This window comes from Petromyzon marinus, chromosome 58 (genome assembly GCF_048934315.1).
Source record: "Petromyzon marinus isolate PM22_M1 ecotype Great Lakes invasive population chromosome 58, UKy_Petmar_22M1.pri1.0, whole genome shotgun sequence".
Classification (NCBI taxonomy): domain Eukaryota; kingdom Metazoa; phylum Chordata; class Hyperoartia; order Petromyzontiformes; family Petromyzontidae; genus Petromyzon; species Petromyzon marinus.
In genome coordinates this window covers 2,877,792-2,900,974 of record NC_133724.1, presented here as the reverse complement: position 1 = coordinate 2,900,974, position 23,183 = coordinate 2,877,792, and the positions used below count along the sequence as shown (strand labels likewise).

Genomic DNA, 23,183 nt, shown 5'->3' with positions numbered 1-23,183 from the left:
CGAGCACCTCTACATACTGTAGAGGCAAGTGCTGTTGGCGAGCACCTCTACATACTGTAGAGGCAAGTGCTGTTAGCGAGCACCTTAACAGACTGTAGAGGCAAGTGCTGTTAGCGAGCACCTCAACATACTGCAGAGGCAAGTGCTGTTAGCGAGCACCTTAGACTGTAGAGGCAAGTGCTGTTGGCGATCACCTCAACATACTGTAGAGGCAAGTGCTGTTAGCGAGCACCTCAACATACTGTAGAGGCAAGTGCTGTTGGCGAGCACCTTAACAGACTGTTGGGGCAAGTGCTGTTGGCGAGCACCTCAACATACTGCAGAGGCAAGTGCTGTTGGCGAGCACCTTAACAGACTGTTGGGGCAAGTGCTGTTAGCGAGTAGCACCTATGAAGGCCGGCACGGCACACGAGGGGGTGGGTTGCCAGCACCACGCACGGTCACCTTTGTCTCCCCAGTGGCGATGTTCACACATCGCACCAGGCACTCATTTGAGGCTGAGTCGACCTAGGGGAGGCCCAGGACCGGTTCAGATAATCGCCACCGGTGTTGGCCGTGAGCGGGAATCGAACCCGGGTCGCCGGGTTCGTAGCGCAGCGTAGCGCTAACCGCTCCACCACCGCTCCCCACTGAGTGGGGCGGTGACGTCACCGCAGGCCTGGTGCCAGGCCAGGTGCCTGGAGGTTTCGGTGTCCACCGTGCGCGAGCTACGGGATGGAGCATGCGGGCCACGCGGGGTGGAGCCAGTGTGGTGCCATTTGCGGTGCTGACTCCGACGGCCCTGCCAGTTCTGTCATTCGGATCTCTCTCCCGGGTGAGCAGCGCGAGGGGACGGACATCGAGGAGGATTAGCTCTTGAGAACCCAATTCTTGGATTGGCGTCTGGTCCGCAAGCGGTGGAAGGGCAGCTATTTTCCCGCTGAGCCCTGCCGTACGAGAGGCAGCGCTCGTCACGTGATGGGTCCGACCGATGTTGCGATTCTCGGGGAAGGAATTCGTCCCAAATTTAAGCGCAGGACCAAATTTAGCGTGACGGAGGTTGTTTTTGGTCTTGCTGCGCACGTGTGTGCACGCACGTGCGTGCGTGTGTGCGTGTGTGTGTGTGCGCAATTATTATTATTCACTGGGCTGAGACCATCACCTCGCCCACACTTTAACTACAGGCGGCTGGATCGTGGGATTTGAACCCACAATCCCATGCGGTGTCAGCTCAGCGCTCTGATCTCCCAGCCGCCCGGCCCCTCCTCGTGAACCCTGAACTTGACACCAGCAACGACCACGTCCTGACCCCGCTGAGCACTTCCTGGCATCTGTCGCAGCCAACTTGTCGGGGTGGCGTGGCATTGGGGTGCCACGGTGGCGAGATGTTGACTACCTCGCCTGGTATACAGGAGGTCGTGGGTTCGATCCCGACCCTGACGCCTGCTGCTGTATATTTGGAGTTTACGGTATATATATCTCTCTCTCTCTCTCATCATCATTACGGTGGCTATGAGACGTTAACTACCTCGCCTGCTATGCAGGATGTCGTGGGTTCGATCCCGACCCTGACGCCTGCTGCTGTATATTTGGAACTTGCATGTCTCTCTCTCTCCCCCTGGTCGCTTGGATTTGACTCCGGGTCCTCCAGTTGTATTCCCTCTTCATTTAGAAACATCCGTATTTGGCTACGATGAATCTCCACATGATAAGCCACTTCACTGGGCTATCATTTGTGATAGCCAGGTGTCTTCTCATAAAGAGTTACATAGCTCAGTGGGGCCTTATCTGTTAAGGAATAAAAGTTTCGTTTTAGTTTTGGGCCAGCGGATTTGGCCCCATCGAGTCGAATCCACCGTCCTGCCTCCTGGGCTGCCCTGCTGAGATTTTTGCGAGTCACGGGAGGCGGAGTACTTTGAAGTTCACCGCCTTTGGAGATTCTCCGCGACCAGCTGTGGCAACAGCACGAAGCCGGAATGCGCCAGGGGGAGCAATCATCGCGACAGGCCCCAGAAGCCTTGCGAGCGCCTGCCCACGCGTTGGCCTGGGTCGGCGTCGATGGCCGGGGTCGGCGTCGACGGCCGGGGTCGGCGTCGACGGCCTGAGTCGGCGTCGACGGCCGGGGTCGGCGTCGACGGCCTGAGTCGGCGTCGACGGCCGGGGTCGGCGTCGACGGCCTGGGTCGGCGTCGACGGCCGGGGTCGGCGTCGACGGCCGGGGTCGGCGTCGATGGCCGGGGTCGGCGTCGTCGGCCCGACAGGCGTCCACCCTGCAGTTAAAGGAACACGAGACGGGGGCCGGCATTGCCGCTGTCAGCGCAAGGACACCAGCGTGGAGAGGAGAGGGGGGGAGAGTAAATTATCAAACCGCGAGGTGCCCGGCCAACGGGAAACTAGCGGCACCACTTCCTTTCGATTTGCGGTGCTTTTAACATGCCCCCCACCCCAGCCCCCCCCCAAAGAGGCCCGACCGGCCGATCGCTCGCTCCGACTGGAGTCGGTCAATGGCCATGGGTCCGTCTGCTGCTGGATTAATGTCTCGCCACGGCCGTCACCATCTCTAGGGTAAAATTGGGTTGGGGGGTGGGTGGGAAATGCGGTTTTTTTTATTAATGAAAGAAACAATGAATGCACCTCTCCACGACAAGAGGTTTTAGTTGGTTTAACATGCAGTCGGGCTTTTTCGCGACCAATATCATCCATAAGCGAGGCTCCTGCGCGTTCGATCGCGCAAATATAAATGTGTCGTTAAGCCCGCCACACTCCGACAGAGCCCGATCATGAAGGTTTGTCACGTAAAGCAAAACATGCCAAATCGTTACGAGTTCAGCACGCTGGTGCGTTGGAGAGGAATTCTATTTAAAATGATTTTTTTTTTAAATTAAAACATGAAACGCTTTACGTTATGGGGAAGACAAAAGATTAGAAAGCGAGTGTGGTGGGGTGGGGGGTGGTTGGGTGGTGACTCTGAGGTGACGGCTCAAGACAGCCATGCCGGCCTGCGGCTGACGCGGCTGCCGTACGGCCGCACGTGTGAACGCGTGTTCATGCGTGAACGCGCGGTCACGCGAACCGGACGCGCGTGATCGCCGCGTTAGCGCTCTTGGCGTGGCGAGGCGGCTCCGCCACAGCCGGCTGAACACGGCGGCCGCCGCAGGGCCCGCCGTGTTCGTCCCGGCCACCGCCGGTGAGGGCCGGACTGGAGCGCCACGCCGGTCGCGAACGTTCTTCGCGTGACGGGCGCGACGGTCCTCGGCCGCGCCACGCCCACCCGGTCCAGCTCTCCCCGCCGCTCGTGTTTCTGCTTTCCGTGTTCGGTTCCGTTGTCTTTAACTGCTGTGAGCTGAACATTTTTATTTATTTTATTTTTACCAGGTAAGGCAACCGCTGCGCTACGTAGCTCTTCTTCAGAAGCGACCTGGCCACAATTGATAGCGCAACAAAGCGGACTATCGTGTGGAAATGTATCGCCACTTACTCTAAACGCGTGATGTTGATTCTAAATGAGGAGATAAAAAAACAGATGACCCGGAGGAAAATCTACGGGGGGCACGCAAACTCCAAATATACAGCAGCGGGCTTCGGGGTCGGGATCGAACCCACGACCTCCTGCATACCAGGCGAGGTAGTTAACATCTCATAGCCACCGTGATGATGATGAGAAAGAGAGACAGGCAAACTCCAAAGATACAGCAGCAGGCGTCAGGGTCGGGATCGAACCCACGACCTCCTGCATACCAGGCGAGGTAGTTAACATCTCACCACGGAGAGAGACACACGCAAACGCCAAATAGACAGCAGCAGGCGTCAGGGTCGGGATCGAACCCACGACCTCCTGCACACCAGGCGACGTTGTTAACATCTCCCCGCCACCGTGGCGCCCCTCCACGCCACATCACACTTCGCCAGGCCACGTGGTGCCACAGCAGCCTGATCTCGTCAGGTAGCATGAACCATCACGCGAACTGCGGCCGTCCTATCAGCAGTGGCGACTTTCGGCTGAGCCGTCGAACCAATGCGGTGGTCACCGCGTTGCGCGGTGCTTTCAGATGCGCTTCTGCGGCCGTCTGGAACGCTCTTGCCTTCCGATGTTAGAATGAGAATTTCAATTCTTTAGAACTACTCTTTGTGTTTAGTTCGTTATCCTTGCTGCGCACCTCCAGTTAGCAACGGTTGGCTACGTTACGGTGCGATAGGAGTTCAGCAGAGACAATGATCCCCCTTGTAGCCTGTATCAGACTGTTGGGGCAAGTGCTGTTAGCGAGCACCTATGAAGGCCGGCACGGCACACGAGGTGGTGGGTGGCCAACACCGCGCCCGACCGCCTTTGTCTCCCCAGTGGCGATGTTTACACACCGCACCAATTACTCATTTGAGGCTGAGTCGACCTAGGGGAGGCCCAGGACCGATTCAGAATATTGCCACTGGTGTTGGCCGTGAGCGAGTATTACACTTGGGTCACCAGCTTCGGAGCGCAGCGCGCTAACCTGCTAAGCTGCCTGTTCGCCACACTTCAACACAAAACAACAACAACAACAACCGCCATTCACCGCCAAGTGGCGGTGACGTCACCACGACGCTTGTGCCAGGCTACGTGCACTCTAAGACCACGTGAAGTGTTGAACGCCCGCTGGCAAGGAGGTCACGGGGCAGACCAAACAGGTTCCGTGGGTTTGACTGACTGAGACGACCGGCCGATACGCCGCCTGTGCCCTCCTCCTATGCCAACTATACATCCACGTACACGCGCACACGCACGTGCACACGCGCACACATTCTCGGGGCCCGGTGGCGTGGGTTCACACCCACTAACGCGTGGCCGGAGCTTGCGTTCTTTTTTTTTTGTCGTAGAACAAACAAAGGCGAGCCAGGAAGTCGGCTTGACCCTCAAGTTAATCTGTGTGTGACCTCGTGTTCAGCATTTACCGAGATTACACAATTACAGTTGGCCAGGCGGTGCCACCGGCCGTCGTAATGCTTGGCACCACGGTGGTTTAGGAGATGTTAACTACCTCGCCTGGTGTGCAGGAGGTCGCGGGTTCAATCCCGACCCTGACGCCTGCTGCTGCTGCTGCTGGATATCTGTTGTTTGCGTGTCTCTCTCTCTCTCATCATCATCATCATCACGGTGGCTATGAGATGTTAACTACCTCGCCTGGTGTGCAGGAGGTCGCGGGTTCAATCCCGACCCTGACGCCTGCTGCTGCTGCTGCTGGATATCTGTTGTTTGCGTGTTGACTCTCCACCGTGGCCGCGTGGATTAATTTTTTATCCGGGTCCTTTGGATTTTCACTCCATATTTAGAAACGTACACGTTTTAGAGTGTTTGGCTGCTGTACATTACAACGTGATGAGCCACCTTTGTTGAGCTATCATTTGCGATAGCCCTTTCGCTTTTGCCAAAAGAGCGACATAGCTCAGTGGCGCCTTGCCTGGTAAAACAAGAAAACTTTTTTTTCATTTTAACCATGACTAGCAACCCGAGATGGCCGGTTTGCTTCGACCTCCCGGCAGCGGATTTGAAACGACGGTAGCGAGTTTCCTAAATCTGCCCTCGCCTTAAACTTCGAAGGCTACCTCCACGATCTTACTTTTAGACTTCATGCAAATTCCCCGCAATCCATGACCACTGGTGGACCCGCGCGATGAAAATCGTCGCCCGAGTTGTAGGCGCCGCGCCGCGGTTCTTGTGCAAATGTCCCGTGACCCCCGCCTCCCCCCACCCCCACCCCCCGTACGTCACGGCACGACGTGCCGCTGTATCGACAAGCGGCGTGGAGGTGCCGCCCGCCGCGTTGAGAGAACGGTGTCGTGGTGGTGCAACGCGCCGACGGACGGACGAGGGGGGGGGAGGGTGGGTGGTCACGGTCCCAAGACCGGCTTAGGGCCGTGGAGTGGCTCTCTCCGCCACGGCTCTGCCGACCGATCGGCGGCTTGCGTAGCGGCGCGGGGCCTTGCCGACGTCGGACGCTACGCCGCCGAAGCGTCGTTCCGACCGGCCGGGGCGGCTTGGCGGGCGAGCGAGCTTCCTCGCAGTCGGGAAGGGTTCGGGCGCAAATCGTTGGCTCAGCCCATCATCATCATCATCAGCCCTCTGGGGTAGATACAATGAGTACCACTCTGTGAGTAGGTCGACAGCGGTTGTCCAATAGATAAAAGGCAACTAAACAAAACTTGTTTTGCTGCCAGGTAAGGGCCAAAGAGCCACGTAGCTTTTACATGATGAGACCCCCTTTGCCAGTAACAAGATATAGAAATAGGTTTTACCCTTTTAACTGTCACAAAAACTGACACCTTTATTCAAGGCATCATGTTTGCAATAACCACAACACAAGCAGTCAAAATGCAAACAAAAGAGACAACTTTTGGCGTCTTCTGGTCCAACACCAGTGGAGACTAGGCTCTAAGAAAAGCCGTCTCGGGTGTGGACCAATCAAATTCAAGGACAGTGCATATTATTATCAGAGTTGTCTCTTTTGTTTGCATTTTGACTGCTTGTGTTGTGGTTATTGCAAACATGATGCCTTGAATAAAGGTGTCAGTTTTTGTGCCAGTTAAAAGGGTAAAACCTATTTCTATAGCTATGTAGCTTTTTTCCATTTAAAGCTTTCGTGACTGCAGGGATTCATCTTCTTTGTTCTTTCGGTAAAGTCACCACGTAGAATAGAAATAAAATAATAAAAATAAAACAATAAAAAATAAAATTCTCACGATGTTTCGGCCACAACACAAGTAGCCTTCTTCAGGTGAAGGAACAGAACTGTCGGGACGACAGCGCTTCGAATGTTTTACCCTTTTAACTGTTTGTTTTATTTTATTATTTTATTTCCATTCTACGTGACTTTACCGAAAGAACCAAGGAGAGGAGCTATGTAGCTCTTTTTCAGGAGCGACCAGGCCATCACAAATGACAGCCCAAACGAAGTGGGCTCATCATCATCATCACGTGGAAATGTAGAGCAGCCAAATACTCTGAACACGTGACATTGTATCTAAATGTGGAGGGGGAAAACCGGAGAAAAATCCACGCGACCACGGGGAGGGAGACACGAACACTCCAAATGTACTCATCTTGATTTGAAGCTTTCGTGACTGCAGGGATCCATACTCTTTGGTGATTTCGGTAAAGTCACGTGGGTAAAAAAAATAAAAGAAATCCCGACGTTTCGATCGCAAAACAAGCGGTCGTCCTCAGGCAGAAAAAATATAATCCAGCAGTGGAACCGCTTGTGTTTTATTTTCTACCTACGTGACATTTTATCTCGAAAGAACCAAAGATTATGGATTCCAAATATACAGGAGCAGGCGTCAGGGTCGGGATTGAACTCACGACCTCCGGCATTCCAAGCGGAATTTCCACCACTGGCTCAGGGTTTTAAAGGGGAGATGCGCACAGCCTCTAAATTTTAAACTAATTTCTTTACAACTGCTTTTTGTGTTTAGTTTGTTGCCCTTCCCCCACACCTCCGATTAGCACGGTTGGCTACGTACGGTGTGAAAGAAGTTCAACGTACATACGTGCATAACTTGAGCAGGAAATCGCTTTGACTCATTGATAATACAATAATAATGCTTTCATTTTATATCGCGTCATTCATGCCAACGGCATCCCACAACGCTGTACATTAATGATATATTTAAGGACCAAATCCCATATACGCGGTTGGCTACGCACTGCGGGAAAGAAGCCCTACACGCGTACAGCCGTACACGCTGAGCAAATGAAAACCCCGACTCCTACTACCGAGCAAAAATAAAAAAAATGAATAAACGCATTTAGATATTACACCGAAACAAAAGAAAGGAAGGCGCAAACGACGACAAAGAAGTGATCGCAGAAAATAAATGTAGCCCACGATGGTTTACTGCAACATGCCACGGTGGTCTACTGCAACATCGCAGAGCACAATCACCAACTTCCCAGCCAAGCCAGGCAACCACCACAGGGAGCGGCAGCGTTGGCCGAGTGGCCAAGAAATTACGCAGAATTCGTAGCAAACGGTCCAGTGTCCAAAAAGCGATTGCCTATTATTCAGCGTACGCTTCGGATGAATGAATGAATAACAAAAATAAGAAGGGCTTCAGTTCAGACTTGTTTAGTAGTACTGCGCTATCGATACACGTTCGGCAAAACTCATCGTAACGCATCGTCTGTCCCTCTGTCTCTGTGTGTCCCTCTCTCTGTCTCCTTCTGTCTCTCTCTCTGTCTCTCTCTCTCTCTTTGTCCCCCTCTCTCTGCGTCTCTCTGTCCTCTCTCTCTGTGTCCCTCTTTCTCTGTCTCTCTCTGTCTCTCTCTCTCTGTGCGTCCCTCTTTCTCTGTCTCTGTCTCTCTCTGTCCCCCTCTCTCTCTTTGTCCCTCTTTCTCTGTCTCTCTCTCTGTGTCCCTCTCTCTCTCTTTGTCCCCCTCTCTCTGTCTCTCTGTCCCTCTCTCTCTCTCTTTGTCCCTCTCTCTCTGCGTCTCTCTGTCCCTCTCTCTCTCTCTCGCTCTGGACGCACGCTGGGCCGCAGACGTCGGCTCCGGGGAGTCCGCAGGGAGGAGGCGAGGAGCGATGCAGCACTCCGCTACCCCAAGGCTGGCAGTGCTACATCAGCCCGCAGGGACAGAAGTACTACGTCAACACCTTCACGCACGGTGACTTCATTGCTACTACCACCACCACTACCACTATTTTATTGTTAATTGGGAAGAAAAAAAACAACTCCTCAATGGTATGCGACTGTGGGTCATCCAGAGCAGACCGTAGTAACAACGTGGGTGGGGGGGGGGATTAATGAATTTTTCTTGTTCACGTTTTCACCAAAGCAGCTGCTTTGGTAGAAAGTTAGATTTCATTTGAACTCTCGGACTCCCGAAACGTTTCTCCGTCGCAGCTGGCGCTCACCGTACGCTCGTGAATGCCTCGTGTTACGATCGTGGCGGAAGGCTTTTAACTCTATCGCAGAAGTTTGCATTAAACTCACGAAACAAACGGCTATTATGGGGATAATGTTAGCATTCATTGGGTGCTTGAATGCACCCGCTTCTTCACAGAGCCCGTGACATCTCATCTCAGGCATTCCGGGGGACGCACCCCCTGACGGCGATTTAGAGAGGCCGGAGAGATAAGAGAGGTCGGAGAGACAGAGAGACACAGAGAGACGGAGGGACGGAAAGACGGAGAGACGGACAGAGAGACGGAGAGAGACGGAGAGACGGAGAGACGTGAAGGTCGGAGAGAAAGAGAGACGGAGAGAGACGGAGAGACGGAGAGACAGAGAGACGGAGAGAGACGGAGAGACGGAGAGGTCAGAGAGACGGAGAGACAGAGAGACAGAGAGGTCGGAGAGACAGAGAAACAGAGAAACAGAGAGGTCGGAGAGACGGAGAGACAGAGAGACAGAGAGACAGACAGACAGAGAGACACAGAGACACAGAGACAGAGAGACAGAGAGACAGAGAGACAGAGAGGTCGGAGAGACAGAGAGACAGAGAGACAGAGAGACGGAGAGACGGAGAGACGGAGAGACGGAGAGGCCATAGAGACCGGGAGGCCGGAGAGAAAGAGTGAATCATCATTGGGGGCTGCACGATGCACCATATGCACCATTGGGGCCCTAATATGAAAGTATGAAGAATGTTGCTCGGTGAACAGCCCCTACACGGGCACGTAAACATTCACCAAAGTTGAAAGAAGCATTCTTCAAAGGAGGCGAATGTTTGCGAAATTACTGATTTCTATCAGGGCCACATAGTGTGCAACGTGCATTCTCCAAATATTATTCACCGCCAACCCTATGGCCTCCGTCTCATTTTTTTTTAGATAAATAATTCCTATTGCCCTACTGAACTAAACATCACCTATGACCTATATTCTCCCAGCACCGCCGGTGGCTAGGAGATGTTAACTACCTCGCCTGGTATGCAGGAGGTCGTGTGTTCGATCCCGACCCTGACGCATGCTGCTGTATATTTGGAGTTTGCGTGTCTCTCTCTCTCCGTGATGAGATGTTAACTACCTCGCCTGGTACGATTATTTTTCCCTCCACATTTAGAATCAACATCACATATTTAGAGTGCTCGGCTGCTAGAAATGTCCACGTGATGATGATAGTCCTCTTCGTTGAGCTATCATTTGTGATAGCCAGGTCGCTTCGGAAAAAAGAGCTAACACAGCTCAGGAGGCCTTACCTGGTAAAAGTTTAGTTTCATCCATAACAGAGGTTTTAATAGGGTTTTTCCCCTTTTTTCTGGCGACAAAACTGAAAGCTGTCCCTTGGTGTGGACCAATCAGTCTCAAGGACAATGCATATATTACCATAGTACGTTTTTTTGTTTGCATTTTGACTGCAGGTATTGTGGTTAATGCAGTAACATGAATCCTTGTCAAAAGGTTTCAGTTTTGTTGCCAGAAAAAAAGGGGAAAAACCCTATTATTATATTTTGGTACTGGCAAAGGAGGTCTAATGATGTAGATGCTCACCCCGAGCCCTCAATACTTTGATAGTGCATTGTCTTTGAGCTGTGTGACGCCTTTTGGCGTCATGTGGTCGAGCACCAATTGGGTCGAGGCTCAAAAGAAAACCTTTCCTTGGTGTGGACCAATCAGTTTCAAGTTCAATGCATATATTACCATAGTACGTTTTTTGTTTGCATTTTGACTGCAGGTATTGTGGTTAATGCAGACATGAATCCTTGTCAAAAGGCTTCAGTTTTGTTGTCAGAAAAAAAGGGGAAAAACCCTATTATCATATTTTGGTACTGGCAAAGGAGGTCTAATGATGAAACAGAGGTTTTGTTTTTTGGGTTGGATCTGGTACAGTAAAACGGCGCTTTGGAGAGGAAACCCCACGACATTTAAAATTCGAGCAACGTAACGTTTCGCCGGTAATCGCAACCAGCGTCGTACATTCGTATTTTACGCGACCCCTTACCCAACAAGACCTCTATCACTGACAATACTGCCCGCGAAAGCCCCTACAATGAAGACCCCTCCGTGCTCGTTTAGATGAAGTTCATTGCAGTGCTCCTGACGACTCTCTGTCGACTCGTTTGCGCTCGTCTCGAGGAAGACGGCCGGCCGTGCTGACGGCGGCTGCCAGAAACGGCGGCGGCGGCGGCGGCGGCGTTTCTGGCCGGAGTGACCCGAGTTTACGTTCCAGAAATTATTCACATTTTCCGCGAGGCCATCCAAGCGGCTGTTGTGGGGCGCATCCCTGCCAGCGATGCTGCCCCGGGGGGTTGGTGGAGGGCAGGGTGGGGGCGGGGGGGGCGGCTTGGGGCATCGGCACAATGCCGTAAATCATTGCCCGTTGGGCTGGGGTCGTACATTTTTTTTTTCCGCTATTCCCAGGATTTCCAACACAAGGCCGCGGGTTGAAGTGAGCAAACCCTTGTGGTGGGGCACGGTCAATCGCAGTTAGTCTTGTGTGGTTCCGTTTACGACTTCTCATTTAAAAACCCGGGTCGCGAGCACTGGGTGACCTGGCTCCAGCTGATGTCGGATGGGGGGGGGGGGGGTGCAGTGTGGGGCTGTCACGTGGGGGGGGGGGCACCCTGTCAATAAGGGGAGGGGCGCGTGCCCCACCCCTCCACCCCCAGCAGTGGGCCCCTCGTGCCCGAGCTAACTAAACATCATCGTGGCGTATATTCTATTTTCGTAGCGCTCGGAGATGTTAACTACCTCGCCTGGTACGCAGGAGGTCGTGGGTTCGATCCCGACCCTGACGCATGCTGCTGTATGTTTGGAGTTTGCGTGTCTCTCTCACTCTTTCTCTCCTCGTGGTCGCGTGGATTATTTTTTTTCCCGGGTCCTACGAACTTCCACACGACGGCGATAATGATGTAGACACCTGCGTCGGCGCAGCAGAGACAACGGCGATTGCTTTACCATCGCGTGTCCGTTTCCTGGCGCGGGCGCGGGGGGTTGGGGGGTGCCTGGGCGGCGGCGGCGGGGGGGGGAGGGGTCCATTTCCTACGGGTTTTATCGCGGTCGCTTGACGGGGAATCCGTTCGGAGCTCTAGCGGAGGAATGCGAGAAGCTGCGAGCGTTACGGAGGGAACCCGCCGCGCGGAAGTCGGATAGCCACGGAGCTGCTTTGGAAAATGCGACCTCGAGCGTAACCTCTTGACGGTCAAACCGATGTGGTGGTGGAGGTGGGTTATTTGTTTTGCTCACTCTCGAGATGCTGGAAATTGACCCGAATTAAGCGCGAGCGAGACAAAATTCGCAGAGGTACCCGGAGGAAAATCCGCGCCACCGTGCATGGGGAGAGAGAGAGACGGGCAAACTCCAAATATACAGCAGCAGGCGTCAGGGTCGTGATGGAACCCACACGAAGCGACCGCCCTCTGTCTGCATCGCGTGAGTGACCTCATCAGGATACGGCCTCCACCGGGAAGGTGGGCAACGTGAAATTTGTAGCGCGGTTTTGCTACGCACGGTTACGGAAGAAGTTCGACGAACATACGTGCAACCAACGTCGGGAGCTGCGGAGTGTATCACCACCGCCGTGATGTCTCCTTCGTGTTTGCGGATCGGGCAACGTTGCGTCGTTTTTACTTGTTGAACGTTTTTCCCGTCGCACGCGTGCTTACACTGCCTCGGAGTTGTGACCTCAATTCGGCTTCCCCCACTCTTTACCCCACCACCGTCTGGCCACTACTGCCCTCTAGTGGTGCTAAACTCATCGACGTCGTCATCGGCCGCGATCCATCCACTGCTTGATTAAGGGGTCTCTCTCACGGTCCTGAGTGTTATCCGAGGCGCCGTGGTGGCTAGGCGATGTTAACTACCTCGCCTGGTATACAGGAGGCCGTGGGTTCAATCCCAACCCTGACGCTTGCTGCTGTATATTTGGAGTTTGAGTGTCTCTCTCCGTGGTGAGATGTTAACTACCTCGCCTGGTATGCAGGAGGTCGTGGGTTCAATCCCAACCCTGACGTTTGCTGCTGCTGTATATTTGGAGTTTGCGTGTCTCCCTCTTTCTTCCCGTGTGTGGTCGTATGCATTTTTCTCCGGTCCCTCCGGTTTTTCCCTCCACATTTCCAAGCGATCGTTGAGCTATCACTCGTGATGGCCAGGTCGCTTCTGAAAAAAAGAGCCACGTGGCTCAGTGGGGGCCTTACCTGGTGAAGCAAAAATAGTGATAGTGAAGCTCTAGAGCAGTGGTTCTTAACCTTCACTGCACCCTCGCATCCCTTCAGTTCTCATTCGTGTTTTTTTATCACGTTAATAAATACAAAACAAAGTGGTTGCACTTACGCGCCCGTCTGACCGTGCCTTGTTTACCCCCCAGAAAGGTCATCTCGCAAACCCCCTGGGGGGTGCATGCACACACCCTGGGTTAAGAAGAACCACTGCTGTAGAGAGCCCCTTGAGAGGATAACTCGCCTACTTTTGCACACTGGCCAGACTTCTCGGACGAGGTGGCGGCACCCACACTTTTTAACCACCAAACGCGCGCGTGAGCATGCCGACCGGCCGACCGGCCGACCGACCGACCGACCGACCGACCGCGGCGTGACCCTTTTGACCCTGCCGGGCGGACGGACGCGGATGGGGTCTGCAGGTCCGGTGCGTTGCTGCCGTCCCGCCCGCTTACCCCACGGCGCCGGAACCCGCCCCTCTGTGATGGTCCAGCCGCACGGACCGCGCCCCGACCGTTCCGCTTTTTTTTTTTTCCCCTGTCGCAGAGACGACCTGGGAGAGGCCGACGGGCGAGGCCTCCAACCGGTCCGCGTCGACGCCATCCACGCCCTCTCCCACCGGTGAGTCGCGGGGTTCCGGCTGCGTGCCCGGCGCTCGCCAGCCAGAGGGCCATCATGTGATGGGGAGGGGGGGGTGGGGTGGGCGAGGGGATTTAACCCTTTCCCGTTCCGATGACGTCCGTCATCCGTTTTTTCTTCCGATTGCGTGCCGATGACGTGGGCGTTCGTCATCGCAACGGAACCGGAAGAAAGAATAAAATAACTTTAACGGTACCGAGGCTCCTGAAAGGTCACGCGGGAGGGCGTGTGGCACAGTTTGATGCCGGCCATCGATCGTTGAGTGCGGCGGTCGTGTCGCTACGGTTCTCTGCGGTGAGTAACGACGGCTTTAAAAATAGCGGCGCTGCTACTACGCCTCGCTCAAAAAAATTAACGCTGAGCCGTTTGTACGTTCCGAGATTCAGCGGTGAACGGGACACCCGTCCACGCTGTGACTTGCAGACGTCTCAGAATGGGAAACGGTTACGGAGCCGCCTGATTGTGACTACGTGAAGTGCGATCCGTCAATCACGTCACGTTGACTCATCGACTCTCTTACGTGAGTCTATGAGTCTCTATGCGAGTCTATTGGTCCCTTTGAGTCTGCGTGAGTCTACGGATGATCCGTGCGAGCCTACGGGTTTGCGCGCGTCTCTCCATGTGAGTTCGTGGTGTCTCTCGGTGATTCTTTGGGTCTCTGTAAGCACTTTGGGTCTCTACGTCCGTCTCCGGGGGTACGGGCGTTTCACGGTGGATCGGCGCGTCGCGTATGGTGGTGCCGTGCGCCGGCGGGTACTGCCGCCGCTACCAAGACGTCTGGCCGGCATGGCAGAGTAGGCCCACGTGCCCTCGACGGGCACCTCTCAGCGGGGGCCGCTTGCGGCTTGAGGGATACAGCAGAGCCGCCGCGCCTTAGCCCGCACAAGAGGGCGGTGGCCGCGCTCCAAGAGGGGCCGGGGCTCGGCTGATCTCACCCGCCCCGGGCTCGCGGGAAGCGTCCCACCGGCGGGCGAGGCCCGGCGCGGGCAATTCAAGAGCCGCGCCCCCTGCCCTTGCATAACCGCCGTGGCTTAACGGGCTCCCGGCCAAGACCCAACCGCGATCGACCGTTCCGTCCCTAATTGTCGGCGCCAGGGACGGTAATGGTGGCGATGACGACGTAATTATTGGGCGCGTGCGGTGCTCGCGCCGATCCCGTGACCGCGAGGGGGTGTACCCCCTCGGAGGATACTTGCCCACGTGCTCCGCCGAGCGGGACGCCGGCGGTACCGATGGGCGGGAGGCACGGGTTGCGTGCGTCACGGTCGGCACGCCCCGGCGGTTGTTAACCGGGGCGGCCTGCCGGGGTCGAACCGCAAGAGCGATTCGTCAGCTCGCTCACCGGCGCCGCTGAACAGAATGAAGAACCCAAGGCTGTCAGCTGACCCATGGCCTCCTGGTACGCAGGGGGTCGTGGGCTCGATCCCGACCCTGACGCCTGCTGCTGTATACGTGGAGTTTGCGTCTCTCTCTCTCTCTCCCTTCCTGTGGCCTCGTGGATTTTTCTCCGGGTCCTCCGGTTTTTCCCTCCACATTTCGAATCGACGTCACGCGTTCAGAGTATTCGGCTGCAATGGGTTTCCACGTTATGGTAAGCCACTTGGTTGAGCTACAATTTGTGGCCAGGTCGCCCCTGGTAAAGAGCTACACAGCTCAGCGGGGGGCCTCCATAATCCTACTGAGGCCTTTGAAGTCATATAGGACCCTATAGACTCGCATATAACCCCGTAGTCCATAATAGAGGTTTTTTTTGGTTACATCGCGTGAATATAAATGTGTCGTTAAACCCGCCACCACCCGACACAGCCAATTAGTAAGGTTTGCCACGTAAACAAAACGTGGAAATGTTTTACGAGTACAGCACACCGGTTGTGTGTTGGAGAGCAAACCCACCGCAACGTTTACAATTCGAGTTCCGTGACGTTTCGCCGGTAATTACAACAACAACTACAACAACAACAACCAGCAGCAGCATCATCAGGCAACAGCCACACAGAGATGTGGATAAATCCTCCTCCTGTTTCGGTCTTAAATAGGCGGGGGGACAAATGTGACGTCGTCACTTGTCAGCCAATCAGGTGCGAAGACCAGAGGTGGGTGGGGGGGGGGCGGTGGTTAATGTACGCATATCAAGTACAATGGTTATCGACATAATATTGATCGCGAAAGCTTACGTGTTAAAATAACCCCGTAGATTTGCCCTAACAGTCTCCCACATACGATCTTAGGTGTTCCCCTTGGCCGCCAGGCTGGTGGCGACCGCTCCACCGCCCGTGTTGGCAGTCGGCCCCCCTCGCCCATCCGGCAACAACTGCGTATGGCATTCTCTTGGCGTGAAGGCGGAATGAGTCGGCGAGTGAATGAGTGAGTGAATGATTTTGAATTGCATGGTGTGTGAACCGGCTCTCTTGTTTGCAGGTGAGGCTTCCTTGTCACCCACCCCATCGCAGAAGAACATGAGGAAGTCCAGCAGTGACATACAGGCAAGAGAATAAAACTCGCACAGCACCGAGACCAATGTCATCCATTATGGTGTGTGTGTTTGTGTACATGGGGAGCGGTGGTGTTGCGGTTAGCGCTACGCTGCGCTACGAACCTGGCCACCCGGGCGTGGTGCTGGCCACCCACCCCCTCGTGTGCCGTGCCGGCCTTCATAGGAGCTGCTCGCTAACGGCACTTGCCCCCAACAGTCTGTGAAGGCGACACGGGGGGTCTTGTGTACGTGATCTCGGCACGAGTGTTTGATATTAAGCGCCGTTTCACCAACAAATATGCTCTTGGCGAGTAATGGACTCCAGTTTCCGGGATGACCTCTGGGTCGTGGAGGGTATTTATTGATTGGTGACCTTGCCGGAGCAGAATGGCGTTCGGCACGTTCACTCCCACGCCCAGAGTCATCTGCATTGCACGCACACACACACTCACGCACCACCAGTGTTATACACACACACACTCACACCACCAGTGTTACACACACACACTCACGCACCACCAGTGTTACACACACACACACACCACCAGTGTTACACACACACACTCACACACCACCAGTGTTACACACACTCACACCACCAGTGTTACACACACACACTCACGCACCACCAGTGTTACACACACACACTCACACCACCAGTGTTACACACGCACACTCACACCACCGGTGTTACACACACACACTCACACCACCAGTGTTACACACACACACTCACACCACCAGTGTTACACACACACACGCACCACCAGTGTTACACACACACTCACACCACTAGCGTTACACACTCACGCACCACCAGTGTTACACACACACACTCACACCACCAGTGTTACACACACACACTCACACCACCAGTGTTACACACACACACACTCCACCAGTGTTACACACACACACACCACCAGTGTTACACACACACACACACCACCAGTGTTACACACACACACACCACCAGTGTTACACACACTCACACCACCAGTGTTACACACACACACACACACCACCAGTGTTACACACACACACACACACCACCAGTGTTACACACACACACTCACACCGCCAGTGCTGCACCCAGAACCGCGCGCTGGTGGTGGGGTAAAGCGAGGGTAATTTCCACCTTTCCCAAAACAACATTTTATTTCATTTTACCGGATAAAGGCCCCACTGAGCTATACAGCTCTTTTTCGGAAGCGACCTGGCCATCACCAATGAGAGCTCAACCAAGTGGGCTTGTCTTCATCACGTGGACATTCATCCCAGCCAAATACTCTAAACGCACGTCGATTCTAAACGTTGAGGTACAACCGGAGGACTTGGACAAAAATCCACGCGACCACCGGGAGAGAGAGACACGCAAACTCCAAATATACAGCAGCAGGCGTCAGGGTCGGGATCGAACCCACGACCTCCTGTACACCAGGCGAGTTAGTTAACATCTCCTAGCCACCGTGATGATGAGAGAGAGAGAGAGACACGCAAACTCCAAATATAAAGTAGCAGGCATCAGGGTCGGGATCGAACCCACGACCTCCTGCGTACCAGGCGAGGTAGTTAACATTTCCTAGCCACCGTGATGATGATGAGAGAGAGAGTAGACACGCAAACTTCAAATATAAAGTAGCAGGCATCAGGGTCGGGATCGAACCCACGACCTCCTGCGTACCAGGCGAGGTAGTTAACATCTCATAGCCACCGCGGCACCCAACGGTGAGTCGGAGTGAACGGTCGCGCTGCCACCAGGAATGGCCTGGCCGATGTGGAAGAGTAGGCCAAAAACAGACTCCGGAAGGGGCTCCCTTGAGTTCCCTCTGGCGGAGGCCCTTCCCGCCAGCAGTGGCGTGAGCGGGGAATTTCGGCGCTGCGCCTTTGCTCGCCGCGATTGATCTCCGCTCCGTCTCCTCCAGGGCTCGCAGCTGGAATCTCCGTCGAAGAAATCAACGACGACGCTCACGGTAAGTGCCGCGGCTTCCGTCTGCCCCCACGGCCGCCGCGATGCCCGGCGTTTGCGCTCCGCCGAACTCGGCGGGCCGAACGCTGAGAGCCCGTCGCTGAATTCCGTCCCCCCCACCCCCCACCCCCCCACCCCGCCCCGCCCCCCCCCTCCCCCCCCCGTGAAAGTGAACACGCGGCACGACCCGGACGCACGCGCGAGTCGTTTGTCCGATTTTCACGGAAACAACTGCAACACCCCCCCCCCCACCCGCCCCCGAACGTGTCTGTGGGTGTCCGTGGGCCTCTCCGTTAGCCCCGTGGGGGCCTATCCGTGAGTCAAATACAGAATCGGAATACGTATTTGTACTGGAGGAATCCGATGAGCTACTAAGCTCTCTTTCACAGATGTCAGCTGGGCGGGTAAGAACGTTACGACAATAAACAGTACGAAAAAAAAAACCGATAGGAGTGCAAAGTACAAGAAAGTTAAACAAATGACCCAAACGCACACAAGTACAAAAACACTAAACCATCACCATGCTACTTTTTGGTTCTTTCGGTAAAGTCACGTAGGTGAAAATAAGAATGAAAATAATAATAAAAATAAAGAATAAAAAATAATGAACAATAAAATAAAAATGAACTAAATTAAATCACGACGTTTCGGGCGCAACACAAGCGTCCGTCATCAGGTGGGGACAAAGAAAACTTCAAATCTAGAATTAACATCCCCAGCCTACCAGGCAAAGCCCACTAAGGTTGAACTTATTTTTGCAGAAGCGACCTGGCCACAAATGATGGATCGAACAAAGTGGCCCCATCATTTGGACATTTATAGCAAAAAAATATATATCCCACGTTGTATAGCTGCTCACCCTGAGCTATGAATGCAATGATAGTGCATTGTCCTTGTCCTGTTCGTCTTTTGGCGATGTTCTCTGGTCCGACACTGGTGGTGAGACAGGGACATGAACAAGGCCGCTGTCTCTGGTGTAGGCCAATCAGTGTCAAAGACAATGCATCAAATATTATCAGAGCCATGCTTAAATTTTCCGAACATAGATGGACTCGTCCATCTGAATAACTGCCAAATCGCTCTCCGTGGTGCTGACGTTAAAAAAACAACGCCACTTTTTTCAATTTTTTCTTGCTGTGGTTTTCACACCTGGTGATGATTGCTTGTGTTGCAGTCGAAACGTCGTGAGAATTGTATTGTTTTATATTTTTATTATTGTATTGTTTCCCTTCTACGTGACCAAGAATATAAGAACCATGCTTGTTTGCATCCTCACCACGAGTAGCGTGTGTGGTTCATGCAGTAACTTGATTCCTTGCAAAAGTTTTCTACGTGGTGTTTGAACATCTTAACACCTGTTTTATTTTTATTCTTAACCTCTTTCGGTAAAGTCACGTTGAAGGGAAACAATAAAATGATAAAATATATATAAACAATAAAAATTGTTTCCCGTCAACGTGACTTTACCGAAAGAGCTAAGAATATGAATTACTGCAGTCACGAAAGCTTTAAAACCTGTTTTATTGTCAGAGAGGGTTAAACGTATTGTTTTATTTCAGAAATTTGTATTAAGCTTATTGTCCCCCCCCCCCGCACTTCCGATTAGCACAGTTGGCTACGTACGGTGCGAAAAAAGTTCAATGCACATACATAGACTCACACAGAGTCCCATAGACTCACACAGAAACCCAGAGACTCACACAGAGACCCATAGACTCACACAGAAACCCAGAGACTCACACAGAGACCCATAGACTCACACAGAAACCCAGAGACTCACACAGAGACCCATAGACTCACACAGAAACCCAGAGACTCACACAGAAACCCAGAGACTCACACAGAGACCCATAGACTCACACAGAAACCCAGAGACTCACACAGAGACCCATAGACTCACACAGAAACCCAGAGACTCACACAGAGACCCATAGACTCACACAGAGACCCATAGACTCACACAGAAACCCATAGACTCACACAGAGACCCAGAGACTCACACAGAGACCCATAGACTCACACAGAAACCCAGAGACTCACACATAGACCCATAGACTCACACAGAAACCCAGAGACTCACACAGAGACCCATAGACTCACACAGAGACCCATAGACTCACACAGAAACCCATAGACTCACACAGAGACCCAGAGACTCACACAGAGACCCATAGACTCACACAGAAACCCAGAGACTCACACAAAAATTAAAATACTCACACGGAACCCATAGTTTGTTGTCCATCTCCCGCATCTCCGATTAGCACAGTTGGCTACGTACGGTGCGAAAGAAGGTCAACATACATACACATTCATAGACTAACACAGAGACCCATAGACTCACACGGAGACCCATAGACTCACACAGAAACCCATATTTTGTTGTCCTTCCCCCGCACATCCGATTAGCGCGGGTGGCTACGTACGGTGCGAAAGAAGTTCAACACATACATACGTACATACACACCTAGCCACCGCCAACTAGCCACGATCCACCAATCACCTCATCGGTTCTCCTGCCACGGCCGCGGCAACGGGGACCAGCTGCTCTCCCGCGAGTGATCCTGGGGCGCGACGCCTCCCCTCTCGCCTCGCATCTCCACTCCTGTCCAGATGAGCTCCCCGAAAATGTAGGCCACCAGACCCCTGGGGCTACGCTCTCTTCCGTCACTCGGTGATCGTGATCGTGGCCCCACCCCCCCCCCCCCGTAGCGCTCGCCGTGCGTGCTGCCGGGGGAGAGACGCACGAGCGACTGCGTGCGGGGCTGCACGAGCGATATCTTGAGCGGCTGAACGAGCAGCTGAACGAGCAGCATCGCGAGCAACAGCGCGAGCGGGCGATCCTTGGCTGGGAGCGGCGTGGCCGTGGTTAGCGCACTGCGCCACAGTCCCCGGCGACGTGGATTCCAATTTGATTGTCCCCATTCACAATGCCAATGTCGTCGGCGAATATGAGAACTGGTCCGAAGGCTCCCTACGGTCGACTCAGCCTAAAATGAGCACCTGGTAGGGTGCGTACATCAGCGCTCGGGAGACTGAACTCATGTTAAACTATTTTTATTTGACCAGGTAAGGCCCACTGAGCTGTGTAGCTCTGTTTCAGAAGCGACCTGGCCACGTGGCCTATCACGTGGACATTTATCGCAGCCAAAAACTCCAAAACCCACGTTGACTTTTTGTGGAGGGAAAAACCGGAGGACCCGAAGACAGATCCACACGACCAATGGGACGAACACGCAAACTCCAAATATAATATACAGCAGGCGTCAGGGCCGGGCCTCCTGTATACCAGGCGAGGTAGTTAACATCTCACCACGGAAAGTGCTGCCCTTCTACTGCGTTGCGGACCAAAGGGATCCCTTGAAGGGGTCTCGGAGGTAGCTCTATGATATCCGCCTCCGCGGGCCGTTTCTCCAACGAGCAGCGTTTGGCACCGCCCTGCGAGAGATTTCCCAACGGACGCTCCCGTCTCGTCCCGTGAAACGAAACCGATCGCGCAATCGGGAACAAAGGCAAAGGTCCCCCCGTGTAGCTTTTACAGACCATTGTGGCAAGTGCTTGCTGTTAGCGAGTATCACCGATGACGGCCGGCACGGCACGCGAGGGGGCCGGTGGCCAGCACCACGCCGGGCCGCCTTTGTCTCCCGAGAGGCGATGTTCACACACCGCACCGGGTACCCGTTTGAGACCGTGTTGCCGTCGGGGGGGTGGGGGGGGGGGTGGGGGAAAAACCCAGGACCGAATTTCGATTTAAAGCTTTCGTGACTGCAAGGATTCATCTTCTTTGGTTCTTTCGGTAAAGTCACCACGTAGAATTGAGAATAAAATAATAAATTGATAAAATAAAATAAAATAACACAATAAAATTCTCACGACGTTTCGGCCACAACACAAGCGGCCTTCATCAGGTGAAGGGACGAGACTGTCTGGAGAACCAAAGAAGATGAACCCAGGACCGGTTCAGATAATCGTAACCGGTGTTGGCCGCGAACGGGAGAGTCGCCGGGCTCGTAGCGCAGCGCCGCCGCTCCCCAACGCAACCGGGAACTCGACCGTGGGCAACGCGAAAGCCCTCGCCGGGGGAGGAGGAGCGACGTTGATCGGGATTGTCGGCCTTCCCCCCCCCGTGCAGATCAACGGGGTCACCTTCCCCCACCCGGACGCGCTCTGCGAGCAGACGCTACTCAAGCCCGGCGAGTGGAGCTACTGCGACTACTTCTGGGTGAGTCGCAACCCCCGACCCCCCCCCCCCCCCCCGCTCTCCACCGCCCCGACCCCTCTGCCCCCCCGACTCCCCCTGCCCCCTCCCGCCCCCCCGCCCCCCCTCCCGCCTACTCCCGCCCCCCCCCGCCCCGCCCCCTCTGCCCCCCTGACTCCCCCTGCCCCCCGACGTCCCCGCTCCCCCGACCCTCCCCGCCCCCTCCCGCCCCCCCTCCCGCCTACTCCCGCCTACTCCCGCCCCTCCCCCCGCCCCGCCCCCCGCCCCCTTCGCACCGCCATGTAGCCCAGCCGTGCTCATCGGAGGTGCGGGGGTGGGGGGGGGGGAACGGACAACAAGCTAAACGTTCAAAGCGGTTCCCGGAGAAGCGAGTTTTAAAATTTTTATTATTTAAAAGTGGCAAAGCCACAGCGGCTTCCTAATATCGGACGCGAGAGCGTTCCAGACGGCCGCAGGAGCAGCACCTGAAAGCGCCGCGCGACGATGCGGCGACCGCCGCCGCCTTTGCTCGACGGTTAGCCAAAAGCCGCGCGATGATGCTTGATGCCACGTACGAACGTCGTTCATACGTGGCAAGCGCTTCGTTCTGTGTACCAAGCGCGACCTCGCAACGTGTCCGTTCGGCGAGCGAAAGGCAGACACAGCTCGGCGAGCAACCGGACGGACGCGGTCGGATCCTGCAGTCCCCCGTCACAACGTCTGCTGTCAACGTCCACGCGACGATAATCCACTGCGCTTAGCTGCGTGTGATAGCTGGGTGACTTCTGAATGAGGGCAGT

The 23,183-nt window shown here is 54.4% G+C and overlaps 1 protein-coding gene across 1 annotated transcript in view; it reads left to right on the top strand.

Annotated features, from left to right (window-relative positions):
- Positions 1-23,183, top strand: part of LOC116955189 (growth arrest-specific protein 7-like) — a 117,739-nt gene that overhangs the window by 58,320 nt on the left and 36,236 nt on the right. The window contains exons 2-6 of the mRNA XM_076052858.1: positions 8,487-8,610; positions 13,651-13,725; positions 16,162-16,226; positions 18,142-18,189; positions 22,318-22,407. Coding sequence (XP_075908973.1) covers positions 8,487-8,610; positions 13,651-13,725; positions 16,162-16,226; positions 18,142-18,189; positions 22,318-22,407 — 402 coding nt within the window. The remainder of the gene's footprint in view (positions 1-8,486; positions 8,611-13,650; positions 13,726-16,161; positions 16,227-18,141; positions 18,190-22,317; positions 22,408-23,183) is intronic.